Below are 14,029 nucleotides of genomic sequence, written 5' to 3'. Positions count from 1 at the left end.
GCAAAAACAGTGATCTGTCAAATAATATATTTTTTTGTATAGTCACAAAAATTTCAAAGGCTGAATGAAAATGTAATAAGTTAAAGGAATAAATATTTTACAATATCCCTATAAAGAAGTCAAATAATTTAGTTAAAATAAAATTAACTAAAATATATATTTCTCACATGCAACTTTCAAATTCAAATATGTCTTTTTTTTCATCAAGCAATGAATACTTATTTTATTGTAGATATAAACAGAAAACTATTATTTCACTAAAATATAAATTATCATTTTATATTTCCTATATTCCTGTTTCTTTTCCCAATATAATTTTTTATGAACTATTTTTGGGGATAAATTTATATAAATTTTATGAGAAGTGTTTGGATTACACCATTCAATCTCAGTATGATATGAGAAGTGTTTGGATTTCACTATTCAATCTCAATATGAATATCTTATTGCCAAATCTAATAATCTGACTTTAATTTTTCTTCTATAAATCAAAATTCAATAAAATATTGAATGAAGATGATCACCATTCAATCTCAGTAATTTATTATTACCCAAATCAAATAATCTGACTCATTTTTCTTCTTTGAATCAAAATTCACTAAATATATATTATCAGATGGGCATGAGAAATTCTTTACAAACTTTTATTAAATTTTATGAGAAGTATATAATATTAATTATTATTTAATTTTTAAAATAATTTATAGATTTAATAGAATTAAAAATACATTCATTCATAAGAACTCGTGAGGGTATAGTGGTAGGCAGCTGTGGCAAATATTTAGTTGCTATTTCAATTCCACCTAGTGGCTTGTTGCATTTTTTCAAAAATGTGACAATTTTTGTGAGACGGCTTTTATTATAAAGGATATATTTAGCTTAATTGTATTATTTACAAAATAAATATTATATTAATACAATTTCGGGTTTATTTTTATTTCAAAATAAGTTTCAATTTTATATAAGAGGTTTGTTTGTTTTCGTATTTTTTCAAAAAAAAAATAGTATGTAAATGTATAGTAATAGTAAGTTTTATGCGCGCAAAATTTCTTTTTATTGTGTACTCCTCTTTTTTGTATTTTAAATAATAATTTTATTTTCATTATTTTAAAAATAAATAAATAATATAATTTGTTAAAATTTTTACAAATAAATAAAAATTTAATTGTCTACACCTGCTAATGTAATAGTGTAGCTAAAAACTACGATACGATATACGTATTTTCTATCATTAAATAGATATTATTTTTTAATAAGCCTTAGATTTTACAAAAGATTAGTTTGAGGACTTCCGCTTTAGAAAATAAAATTAAAAGTAATTTTCTTATAATATAAAATAAAACCTCGTGAAATTTGAATATTTTAGGGTACGAGCGTGATTATTTGTGAGCCGCTTCAAATTTATATATTTTTTAAAATAAGGCCTAACTAGTAACAAATCAAATTACGCAAGTTTATATAATATGGTTTAAATTTAAATAAATAAAATAATGTAAATAAAAGGAAGGGGTGCACATAATTGTTTATTCTTATATTAAAAAAAACTCTTAAAATTAGTATTGACCATCCTAATTTAAACTGGGAGGAAACACATGTTACATAAAAAGGTTTGATAACTTTAAAACATATGTATAAGTGTAAGATAATTGTTGGATAGGTAGCCTTCGTAATTTGAGATTAAAGACTGTCCAAAATATCAAATTCGAGAATTTTAATCGAAGAGGGGAAATAACCATGTCCAAATAATAATTCTAGAAATTTATCTTAAAAATTTAGCATTATTTTCTTAAAATTTTACTTCTGAAAGTTTCGACACTTGCGAATCTAGATATCGGATGCAGCCTAAAATTTATATCTAAACGCGCTTAAAACTATTTTTATATATGAAAACTTTAAAATCCTAATGCTCCCTTTTCTCTAAGTATCTGCTCCAAGATCCAAATACGATTCACATCATTAATTTTTATATGAAAATGTCCAATAACTTCCATTAAAATTTCCAAAATGCTGCAAAATATAAATTAATATTGATTACTTTTATTTTAGCAAAATTTCACAAGTTTATAAATTTTTAATAATTTACTATTTATTTAGAATTTTTGATTCCTAAACTTAGTGTTGTTACCCCTCAATCATAGTTAGCGCGAATTCGTAAAATATAAGGTTAAACGGCTAGAATTAACCAATTTTAGATTAAAATTTTAGCTAAAATAATAATAAGCAAGCCTCGAGATTTCTTAAATAGTTGTCCAAACCCTTCTTCTATCTACGAGCAAAACCTCCATGCCTTTTAATTTATTGGCTAAAATATTGTGCTAGATGTTAAAAAAAAAACTACATCAAAACTCATAATTGAATAAAATAACTATTTTATTTAAAGAATCAATTATTTGTAGAGGTAGGGATAGTGTTGTTAAAAAGTTCAATTTTTAATAACGACCCGATTATGATTTTGGCCTAAATAATATTCCTAGAGATTTGGCAAATATAGAGGTCCAAACCATTATGCCATATGAGCAAAATTTCCAGGTTTACATAAAATTAATGATTAAACCTTAATCGGGCCGTTTTTATAAAACTGGTGTTGGATAAAAAAAAAGTTATAATCATAAATTCTAATATTAATACCAATTTCCTAAAAAATAATTTTTATTACATTTTGGTATAAATAATAATGCATACATTCTCTACATTGTTGCACAATGAGCATTAAATTGGAATATTATGCGAAAAATATTTAAATCGCTTCTTTCATAGAAAAAAATGAATAGTTGTTCAAAATCTATCAAATCTTTTTTATTAACAAAAAATAAAATAACGAAGAAAAAAAACCGTTGAAGGTTATGAATTTCTTTCTATATCAAAATTTAAAAAAATTTTTTCCTAAAAATTTTATATTAAGTTTTTATTTGTATATGTACACTACCGTAAACGATTAGCTCCACTTTCCACTCCCTAATTCCTAAAATTACGTATGAAGAAATTGGATATTTTGTCGTTGCCATGTTTTCGTTGGCAGACTCAGAACCCTCAAAATAAATTACTTTTTTAAAAATTAAGAAAAACATTTGTAAAATGAAAGAAAACGGAAATAAAAAAAAATAAAAAGATAATAGTCTCTCCTCTTTTTAAACATTTTCATAAATAAAATACGTGACTAAAATAAATAAATTTTATAAATTATATTTATATGAAAATTACAAAAAGATAAAATAATTAAGGGGCTAAAGACGCCAAGTACTAAGGTAGAAAACAGAACCTGGTGAGTTTTTCAAGTATATCTTTTCGGTGTAATTTATTTTGACTGTTTTAAAACGCATGTTGAAATAAGAATGCCTGGAAGACCCCTTATTAACTATGGCTGAAATTACGGATATTATCATATATTTTTTTATTTAAGTAATATAATAGTGTCTAATCTACTAACTTTAACCTGTTATTCAATTTATGTTTTCTTTTCATAGCTATTAATTGTATATAGAGGGGATTAAGATAAGTCTTCATCTATTTAAGAGGTTTAGTATATGTTCTATAAAGGGTAATATATTAATTATATCGTTAAATTAATAATCAAATAATTTTAAAGATTTGTTGTTTTTGTGTTTAATATATCGTCTCCTTATATTATTTTGTGTTACATATTTTAATTTATATTTTGATAAAATTATGGGCGGTTATTCAACTCCTTTAAATTAAAAAAAATCAGATTTTATAAACCGTGGGATCCAATGACTGAAAATTTCTGAAATGTTGATTATTTATTAGTGAAGAAATTCGTGATATCATATATGGATCTAAAATATACACAACCTACAACCAATCTTAGAAGTAACAACCCAACGAGATTTAAGATGTTTGAAAAAATTATAGAAAAATAGACATTGATGGCACGTATGGTATTATTTTCGAATAAAATTCATTGCTAAAAAAATGAATCCTTCTATTAGATCTTAAAAATCTTTATCGATTTTTACCTTTTGTAAAGGGCAAGTAAAAAAAGGCTCAAATAAATGAACAGTCCAAATGGATACAAATAATTATTCGGTGATGTAAACAAGTTTACGCTTGACTCCTCAATTGTAGATATGTGGTATATGAAATCCAAGTTGATGACACTAAAATTTGTTTATGACGAGAAAAGATCTAGGTAGCATGTTTTTTAAAATTATTTTCAGCCAAATATATATCGATGGGGCTTATTGATTCTATTGATTTATAGCTTCCACAATAGGATTTTGTTTTCCAACGAGACAATAAAATAGACCATATGAGACCGCTGTTTATTATAGACCTATAGTATTTGTGTAAAATAAAAGAATGAAATCTTTGTCGAACTCTACCTAATTAGGGTAGTCATTAGCGTTAAAGGCCAAGAAACCTGGTATTAGAACTGAAATGGAAGATATTTGATTTTTCAAACGTTAGTGGATTTTTTTTTAATCCGGCATTCTAATATGATTTAGGGTTGCACATTAGACTTGGGTCCACAATTTAGGCCATGTCGAACATTTTTTTTAAATATAAAAATATGATAAAACATTTAAAAAATATTCAAAACTTTATCATTAGATTCGAGTTTTAAAACTTTTGAAATAAGTTTTGATACAACCTTAGGTAAAATATTTGAAATATAGTGTCAATTACTTATTGATCCAAAAAGAGTTACAAAGTGGGCGACCATCATCTTTATTACCATGATGATAACTACTTTTCTTATAGTTCTTACATGGTGTTTTTCTTTTAAAATTTTTTGTTTTTCATTTTTAAAAATATATAATTTTTATCAACGAAACGGTATTTTAGAAATAAATACAACATTAAACCCTTCTGCTTTAAAATATATTATGGAACAATTACTACAAATACATTTTTTTTGTTTTATTTTTACATATAATATATTATAAAATACTGATAAATAAATGGGTGTTTTATTTTACAAAAATATTAATAAGTTTATACAAAAATAAAAAATTTGACGTGATATTGACGATTGACGAAGAGGGATTTTTTGAGTGAGTTTTTTAATAACAATTCCTAATACATATTTGTTTGTCAAATCTTTGGTTTATATTATAGTATTATATTTATAAAAAATCTGTGATTTTGTCATTTTTTTGTCTTTAAGCACAAGTCGGCAATGGACGCAAAGGTCCTGAAAATTTGAAAGTTCATTTCAATTTCCCTGATTTAACTCCCTTTTTTTAAAAAAATAAGAAATTAACTCAATATTAGTTACCTTATATATTGCTTACTCACCTATACTGACTATCATTAAAATAGTAAATGGAATGGGTGGTATTGAAATTCTCTTCGAAATAAAAAATATTTGAAGATTATATATTTAAATAAATGAATCGTCAGTCTAGGCAGTATAAATTTAAAAAATTTCACTTACATTCAAAACGCATATGCCAGAATTCTGTTTTTGAAAATTGTCGACTAATTGGAATAATGATAAGGGCAAGTCCCATTGTTACGGGCTATTTTCATGGCCGTTAATTTACGTCGGGCGGCTTTGTATATCGCCTCAATTAATTTTAAAGGCCAGTATAGTAATGCGCATGGGCATAAAATAGAATAAAATGTCACAATTAATGATTTTCGAACTCTCCGCTTCCTGCTATTTTTTTTTCTTTTGTAGTTCTCTTCTGATTCGTCGTCATTTTCTTCCAAGGAGGAATCAGTGACGGAAGAAAAATCGATTATATCATTAATATCGTTAGGCGATGAAAAATGATATAGGGCGAAATTTAACGGGTACATGCAGGAGACGAAGTTTACGATGGTGTCTGAGGTTAACAATATACGATTACCGCAAATAAGCCGCCGATTAGGAATATTATGATTAGGAGGGTTATTATTCAAGCGTGGCAATGGCAAGGGTGGTACTAGAATTTGCGGCATATTTTGGCGAAAATGCCACCCGCATTTGGGGCAAATGTGAATCGGTGATGATTGGTTAAGGGGATCGCGATAGAGGTGATTGGGTTTGCCAATATGCTCCGGTATCCGGAGTAATTTTTCTTGAGATATTTTGTCGGAATTTGGTGGAGGTTCGAAATTTATATTATTAATAGAACGATTATGATAGAAGCGTGGAGGAGGTAGGGGCGGTATATTTTTGGAGCGCCGATGAAACCTTAAAAAGGAAAAGGTTTTCGATAATACCGATTTTCGGGGGATAATAGAAGGCACTTGCCTTGTGGCGATGGATGATTTTTTGTAGGAAAATTCTAAACCGTTTGAAAGCGAATGTTTTTTATATTCACGGTATTCTTGCACGTTTGTGTCGTCCTGATCGTAATGACTCGTTTGAGCATTTTTGAAGGTCTCCTCCTTTTCCGCGGAAACTGCTGCGTGATTGAGAATTGCCGAGGAGCCTAAAAGAATGGATGGCTTTTTTGAAAGGTAAGTTTGAGTATAGTAATTCTTTTTACTGGGCGATACGCGATAGTTGTCAAGTGATAGAGGCGCTTGACGGGCAGATTCCTTCGAAAATGGAAGATAATTTTTGTGTCTTTTTTCTCCATCTTTTCCCATATATCTATTAGTTTTAACAAGAATGAAAATTAGATTACAATTCAATAGTGGTTAAAAATAATTGATCGAATTGACAAGGATGCGTTTTATAAGAATAAAAAAACGCAGCGCTTATAAACTGCTCAAATTTGAAAGCATTTTAGAAAAAAACTAATTTCAAAATAATTACTTTTTGAATGCGTTAAATCGCAATAATATAATTTATGAATAAATTACCTTTAACACAATTATTTTATTCAAATAAAATATTTTTTTTATAGCGTACTTATTAATAAAAAATTTATAAATAAATAAATAATAAATAAACCACTATATTGTATTAAATTATTAAATTAAAACTGCGTAATTTGACCAGATAAAAAAATGAAACTAGAAATTTCGCATTTTTGAAATAATCTCAACAAAAATTAAAAATAATATTATTTTTTTTAGAAAAAAAAGGGATAGGTGAAAAAAATGGATTATGTATATTATCAAAAAAAAAATTTAAATAATATAAATAAATAAGAACAGTAACATTTTGAAATTTGATGTAAAGTAAATAAATATTAATAAACATTTTTATATTTTATTAGTTTCTAGGCCTTTGGATCCATTGATAATTTTGTGGGGAACGACGGGACGGTAGTAGATGCGTAAAAATAAATTAAATTATTTATTTTAAATTCGTATTACAATATTGCAATTTAAATTTTTTTAAAAAAAATTAAATAAGAAAAAAAAACAGATTTTATGAAAGAAACAGGAAGTGACGTATTTTTTTTTATTAATTATTTGTATTTAAAAAAAAATATATATAAAAAGATTTCTTCAATTTCATAAAATCTGTTTCCTGAAATTTTTATATTTTTTTTATTTTATAAAATGTTGTATAAAATAAATAAATAGGTTATTGTATAAAGATAATTATTTTAAATAAAGTACCGTTTTAATAGTAAAAAAAATAAATATAAAATTACAATGTGATGTTTTAAAATTTATGATTTGTATAAGAAAAAACAACAATACTACGCGACACTGAAGTTATGCTATGTAAGTGAGATATTGCCTCGCAAGTTTTATTTATAAATAATAAAATGAAGAAAACCTCATAAAGTCTTCAATTTTGAATAAAATTGCTACTAAAACCAAATGCCATAATTTTTTTATTATGGATCAGAAATCTGTAAAGCCTGGCAAATTTCTTTTCAATTATAACAAGTCCGAGAATTCTTTTATAATAAAATTCTGGGCCGGGCCGGACAATATACTTGAAAAATTATGCTCGCAAATCTATGATTTTTGTAAATTTGTACAAGCCGGTCATTATAATTTTGATATATTATATTATTTTTCAAAATTTCAAGCTAATTTTAGAATATCTTAAAAAATTTATTTATATGGTGGGGAGATATAAGAGCCCTTAATTGACATTGAAAATTTTTAGGTATTTGGGGTCTGCAACCTGGCCCCATAAAAATCTTTGTACGAGTTATCAATCCCGGATTAAAATTCTAACAAACCGGGTCTGGTTTTTGTATAATTATAACGGGCCTTGAGAAAAATATAAGGGGTAGGGCTTTGCAGACCTCTGCTATGGATCATACCCCACCTCAAATAAAGAATATCAATCCTCTTAAAAATAGGGAAAAAAAAGAAACCTAGACAAAGATTTGCGAAAAAAAATTACCTTTTAATGGCGATCTTTCTTTTGTCATAATTCCCCTCTTCTAAAAAATTGTTAAAGGGGCCCTACCCAATTTAATATCAATTTCGCTTTTGTGTTATCAAATTTTAGAAAAAAAGATTCCCATAATTGCGCCAATCGCTTATATAGTAGCTTATAAACAATTAAACATGATTTAGGGCCAATTTTGTGTGTTCAATACATTTATATTGATTCCTAATTTCATCCTAAACAATTCATCCCATTTTGAACTTCACATCTTCCAATTCAAAGATTTTTTTACGCTATTTCCACTGTTATGCAAGCTACAGCCAGAGATATATAGTTATATTATACAAGACAAAAATCAACTAAGGTACATATTATTTGTTGGCTTACGCTTAGAATTAGTGCTATCAAAAGCTTAGCAAACTACAAGTTTATGGCTTCGCCTGAATGAAATTCAGATTCGTATCAATTTTTTGAAAATATAACGAGATTTTAACTATTTTATTTCATATTAAATAACCCGAATAGAATAATGTCTATAAAGATAGTAGAATCCATAATATTCAAAAATATTTTGAACCTAGGAAAAATTTACTTTATGTGTTTAGATGTTTTTTGAAACGTAATTTAAAATCCGATATTTAGACCTAGCCCAAGAGGACGTTATAATTTTTATTTCACTTATAACAATAACAGGTTTCTGTTTTATTGACTCAAAAATTTCTTTCCTTCCTTAATTCTTCATAAATAGGTAAAATAAAATTGAATATCAAAAAAGTTTTTACCTTTATATGAAAGAGATAATAATAACGATATGAATATTTAAATGTAATAATTTTCTTTTATTTTTCCAGAACAAAAAAAACCCCAAAGAAATAAAAATTTATTAAAATAAAAAATAATAAAGCAGAAGATTTTTAAAAAAATTAAATAATAAAAATAATTGTTTCCGGTTATTAAAAAAAATATATGTCCAAAATACATAATTATTTTCTGCGGTTTTAAAAAAAAAATTTATACAAAAATTTTGCAACGATATCTATTTTTATTTATTTATTTACAAGTAAAAACCTGCCTAATTTGTACGCTATATGAAACTCTATATTTGATTCAGTAAATTTTTGATTATTCGATATTCGCGAATATTATTTCGAATAATCAAAAAAAAATATTAGAATGAGAATATCGTAAAATTGGACGCTAGTAAATCGAACATTTACTTTAATTATCAGGCAGCTATTTATGCTCTGTCCTATATTATTTGTTTAGTTTACTTTATTTAAAATTTAAAGGTTATTTTAATTTTAAAACGTTAACACATATATATCTTTATTTACAAAATGAACCGGGGTACCTTTGCACTCAAATACAATAGACACCTTCATTTTTTTTCAAATTACATAAGATTTTTATCTTGTCAGATTTTTTTTAAAAAAATTAACATATTTTTTCTTTCCGGATTTACAATGTTTGCTCATTACAAAAGCTCATATTACCATCAAGATTTTGATTTTTTAAAAAAAATATATAAAGTTATCATTTCACTATGAATGGCAATGGCGTAAATAAAATTTATGGGAAACTTTAAAAAAAAAAGGTTCATCCTTAAAATCTTCAATTAGTCAGGCACCTCGGAAATTTCAACATGGCTAATAGATTTAGAAATAGCGGCCACCATTGTTTTAAAAAATAAATCCTCCCGTTCACTCGCCCAACGTTAATAATCTTTTAGAAATCCCGCCCGTATAAAACGCGGGAGGGCTAAAACCCACCCATTGCAGACCTCTAATTTTAATAGCCTTACATAATTAAAAGATGTAAAGTATTCAACTTTTTTTCTACCCAAAATTATAAGGAATTTATACACCTTGATTTACAGTCCTTTCTTTCAAACCATGTGATATAAATCCAATGGGGCCTTTACAATTTCTTTATGACGGCCTAAACGAGCATTGTGCAGACAGTTATTTTTTTCGTCGATTCTTTCAATAATTTCATTGTTTTCTTTATTATTTTATATTTTAACATAAACTTTATTGTATTGTATGCAGGGTTGCCATATATTCTTCACTTGAAAACGTGAGTTTTTCTTTTATAATAATTAATGGGGGGCTTCGCCCCCAATACCCCCAATTTGCGGGCCTTCGGCCGGGTTAATAGATGTAGCATACCCATCTAAGTTAATATGTTATATTTAATATAACAAGATTTTAAAGACAATGAAAATTCTTTATTGATTTGCTAATAGCAATTATTATGATGTATAATTTTTTCTCATATTTATAAATATAGCATAATATTAATTATTATATTTTATGGATGATTTTAAAAGAGGCAATAAAGATTTTCCATCGGGTAGAGATAGGCTGAAAACTCTTTGCATGAATAGTTATATTTTGTTTAACTATAAGTTAAGCCCCCAATGATGACGTTCTTTTCGCTAAGCAGTAGTCATTAGACTGAATATTATCTCTGATGAAACATTTGAATGCGGAATAGAAAATATAAAATTGCATATTTTCTCTATCAATGGTGAATTTTTATTAGAAAGAAAATCCATCCATTTTTTGGGGGTATTCATGTGATTGTTTTTTATATTTATATCATAATAGGAATAAAATTGTGAATATTCTTTAAAGAGAATTTCTGTATCTATGTTTGGTATTTTATAATTACTAATAATTTTTTGTAATTGTTCAAATTCTGGACATTATTTTAATGTCATAGGGCTAAGATATTTCCATATATTATCTAACATATCAGTTTTTCTAGATATTATATAATATTTTTTATAAATATCTTTGATTCATTTTTGACCTCTACATCATTATTATGTTGTAAAATATTTTTAGAAATGCTCCCATAAAAATTTTGTTGAATTTTTAAATTAAATGAAATCTTCAGTTTTAAGATAAGATCATGTATATATATTGCTAATACATCTTCAGATTGCAATTGTACATTTATGTTATTGACTAAAGTGCCAACGTTAAGGAGAACGCCGTTACATTAGCATCAAATTTAGCGAATTTTAAATTTTCTAGCAAGCATCTATATATGTCTTTGTTTCACTGTCAGACGAAAAATTTTTAAGTAATTAAACATTAATTCCATTCTTTTTGTTGAAGTATCTAAGTAATAAGGGAGATGTTTTTATATTACCTTTATTCTATGCATCCGTTAGTATTGAAAACGGATGATTGTTTTTTAGATCTTTTATAATATTTGCCCTTAATTTATTTCATTTAAAATTTTACGAGTTTTAATATAAGATTTATAAAATCCATAAAAGAAATGTATAGTTATTATTCATATTATAATTATACTTGATAAACTTTCTAAAAATTGAATTTGTGTTGTGGGTAATTGGTCAATGAATATGATTGGTTAGTTGGACTATTAACAAATACTAAAAAAAATTTTAAAATTTTAAAATAAAATTAATTTAAAATTTTATATTTGTTTTTAAAAATATTTTGAAAAAATTTATTAACGTGAGAAAAAGTGTGAGACTAAGTGTGATTATTTTAATTTACTCAAAAAACGTTAGAAAAGCGTGAAATGTGAGAAAACGTGGGTAAGTAAAAATTTAGGTATGAAATAGTGAGAATCACGGCTAAATCGTGACATCTGGCAACCCTGATTGTATGCAAGATATAATTCGATTTTATTATTTCTGGTTCTATATTTATCTTAAAAAGTTTAGAAATCATTTTTTTAATTCATATTTATCTAGTAACATCTTAGAATAGCTCTTTTGATAGAGAATATTTGGTATAGAAAATAGTAATATTTGGATGATTTCGATTTATTGAATGTTTTAACTTAAAAAACTAATGATTAATTCTTTATATTGATGTCTATTTTATTTTGATTCTTTTTGTAGTTTTTATTTGCTAAAAATTAAAAAAATTTTTTATTGAAGATCACAAAATTGAAATACTAGTTTTATGCATAAAAATTACAGAACTAAAAGATTTGATAATGAAATGATTTAGTATTTTGGGTAAAATTGATCAAAGAACTTGTTTGAGTGTTTTCAAAAAAAAATAATAAAAAATCTTCTGAGATCAAAATCTGTGAAGATTTTTAGAGCATTTCAAACTCTAAATAATATCATAAGAATGTTTCATTATAGTCGTCGAAAATTCATGTGTCTATAGTGTTATAGATTATTTAAAAAAAAAACTTTTAAACGATTTGAAAAATTTTGGGATAGTTTTCTCTGGGCGAATAAACTACCGAATTTAATATCATCTATTTGGAATTTATTTTTATCATTTTGTTATTAAAACAATCACATTATATGGTATTTCTCTATGTAAACTTCTGTTTGATTCATACACTCTATTTTATATCTAATTGTGTTTGAGCGGAATTATCCAAAAAACTTACGATGGTTCGGGCTAGGTGGGAAACTTATCATAACAATATCATTCCCTGATCCGTGCCTAAAAACGAGCCGGACCGAAAAACTAGAACAAAAAATTTCCCTGTACACGGGTAAACATTTAAATAACGGATCGGGTAATTTGTGCAAATAATCTTGACCGGACGAAAGTGACCTGACTTTGTAGATCTCTGCTACAGATCAAAATATTTTTATTTTAACAACAACCTTTCTAATTTGAACGCCCCCTCCCTACCCCACTTGGTTTTTCTTTTTAAGTTTTTATTTGTTCAGAATATTATATTAATCAATATGTGATAACCTAAGCATCGAAGTCGTGCTTATATGGGGGGGGGGGTAGTTATGAGCGACAATTTATAAATTACTGAAGGGGTTTAGGTTTGTTATCTTACCCCCCCCCCCATCTCCCAACAATTTGCTTCGCCTTATATACAATAATTTGTATCATAGGCCTAGCCAGGATTTTGCTAAGAGGGAGTGGTGCACTCTTAGATGGGCCTTTTCCTAAGAAATTATATCGGAGTGTTTAAGTCTACTTATTGTAGGCCTTTGATTAGGTTAGATTTTTATAAAAATAATATTAGTTTTTCATCTTTTTCTTTTAAGGTTTTTTTTCTAAAAAAATTGAATATAGTCCTCATTTTGAAATGGCTTATGATTCGTAACTATCATTACGACTGGAATCTAAAAAAAATTCAAAACCTAAACACCTTTCGACAATTCTTTCTCTATCTTCAAAGATTTGGGATCCCATATCAATAGCCCTCGCAAGAAACTGGCTATAGCTATCCTTAAAGCAAACTACAATTCGCCCAAAAGCAGTCTACTTTCTAAGAATTTTCCCAGACTTACTCTTCCTTCCTTATTTTCTTCTCAGTTTTATGCTATTTTTTGATTTTTAGAATAATAATATAATATAATCTATTCTATATAAATAAGTTATATTAAATATTTTTTTAAATTACGATTATAAAAAAAGGAGATTTTTTTCTTTGCTTACAAATTAGAATGAAAAATGCAATTAATTATTATTATTATTATTATTTTGAAAATAATTTGTCAATGAAATATTTATATATGATATTGATATGATATAATAAAATCAACTTTATTAAATCAAGCCTTTCATTTTTATTTAAACAATTGGAATGATTTTAAAAAATTGTTAAATTAATTATAACAATAAAAAGGGGCTTATTTTGCTAAAAATTTAAAAAGCCAAGGTTATTAATTCTCTTAAAAATTAAATTAAGATTCCAATCTACACCTACTAAAAATATTATATAACCATTTATGGGTCAAATTCATATTTTTTTTAAAATTATATTTGAATTTTTCAAATTCTAACTAGAAATGCAATCAAAAATAATTTTAAAAAAATTAAATGAAAGTGGTGAATCATTTTAAAATTCACTGTTATATTT

At 26.0% G+C, this 14,029-nt stretch overlaps 2 protein-coding genes across 7 annotated transcripts in view; one reads left to right on the top strand and one right to left on the bottom strand.

Moving 5' to 3' along the window:
• Positions 1-714: 714 nt before the first annotated feature.
• On the bottom strand, positions 715-9,112 carry LOC135929952 (uncharacterized). 6 transcript variants are annotated; one of them, XM_065466744.1, is made up of 3 exons: positions 8,980-9,112; positions 5,396-6,544; positions 715-853 (listed from the first exon to the last, which is right to left on the bottom strand). In XM_065466744.1, exon 2 carries the CDS (start codon positions 6,538-6,540, stop codon positions 5,440-5,442), a length of 1,101 nt encoding a protein of 366 aa, XP_065322816.1. In that variant the 5' UTR covers positions 6,541-6,544; positions 8,980-9,112; the 3' UTR covers positions 715-853; positions 5,396-5,439. The 6 variants fall into 6 exon arrangements, with proteins under 6 accessions (XP_065322816.1, XP_065322803.1, XP_065322811.1 ...); XM_065466731.1 differs by lacking the exon at positions 715-853 and adding an exon at positions 4,901-5,058; XM_065466739.1 differs by lacking the exon at positions 715-853 and adding an exon at positions 4,916-5,034.
• Positions 7,481-14,029, top strand: part of LOC135931928 (tartrate-resistant acid phosphatase type 5-like) — a 30,715-nt gene continuing 24,166 nt past the window's right edge. The window contains exon 1 of the mRNA XM_065469249.1: positions 7,481-7,572. Coding sequence (XP_065325321.1) covers positions 7,566-7,572 — 7 coding nt within the window. The 5' untranslated portion in view covers positions 7,481-7,565. The remainder of the gene's footprint in view (positions 7,573-14,029) is intronic.

The sequence above is a fragment of the Gordionus sp. m RMFG-2023 genome, chromosome 1 (genome assembly GCF_954871325.1).
Source record: "Gordionus sp. m RMFG-2023 chromosome 1, tfGorSpeb1-WG-v2, whole genome shotgun sequence".
NCBI classification, from domain to species: Eukaryota; Metazoa; Nematomorpha; class Gordioida; order Chordodea; family Parachordodidae; genus Gordionus; species Gordionus sp. m RMFG-2023.
The sequence above is the reverse complement of the archived record's forward strand: the minus strand, read 5'-3'. Positions and strand labels throughout refer to the sequence as shown.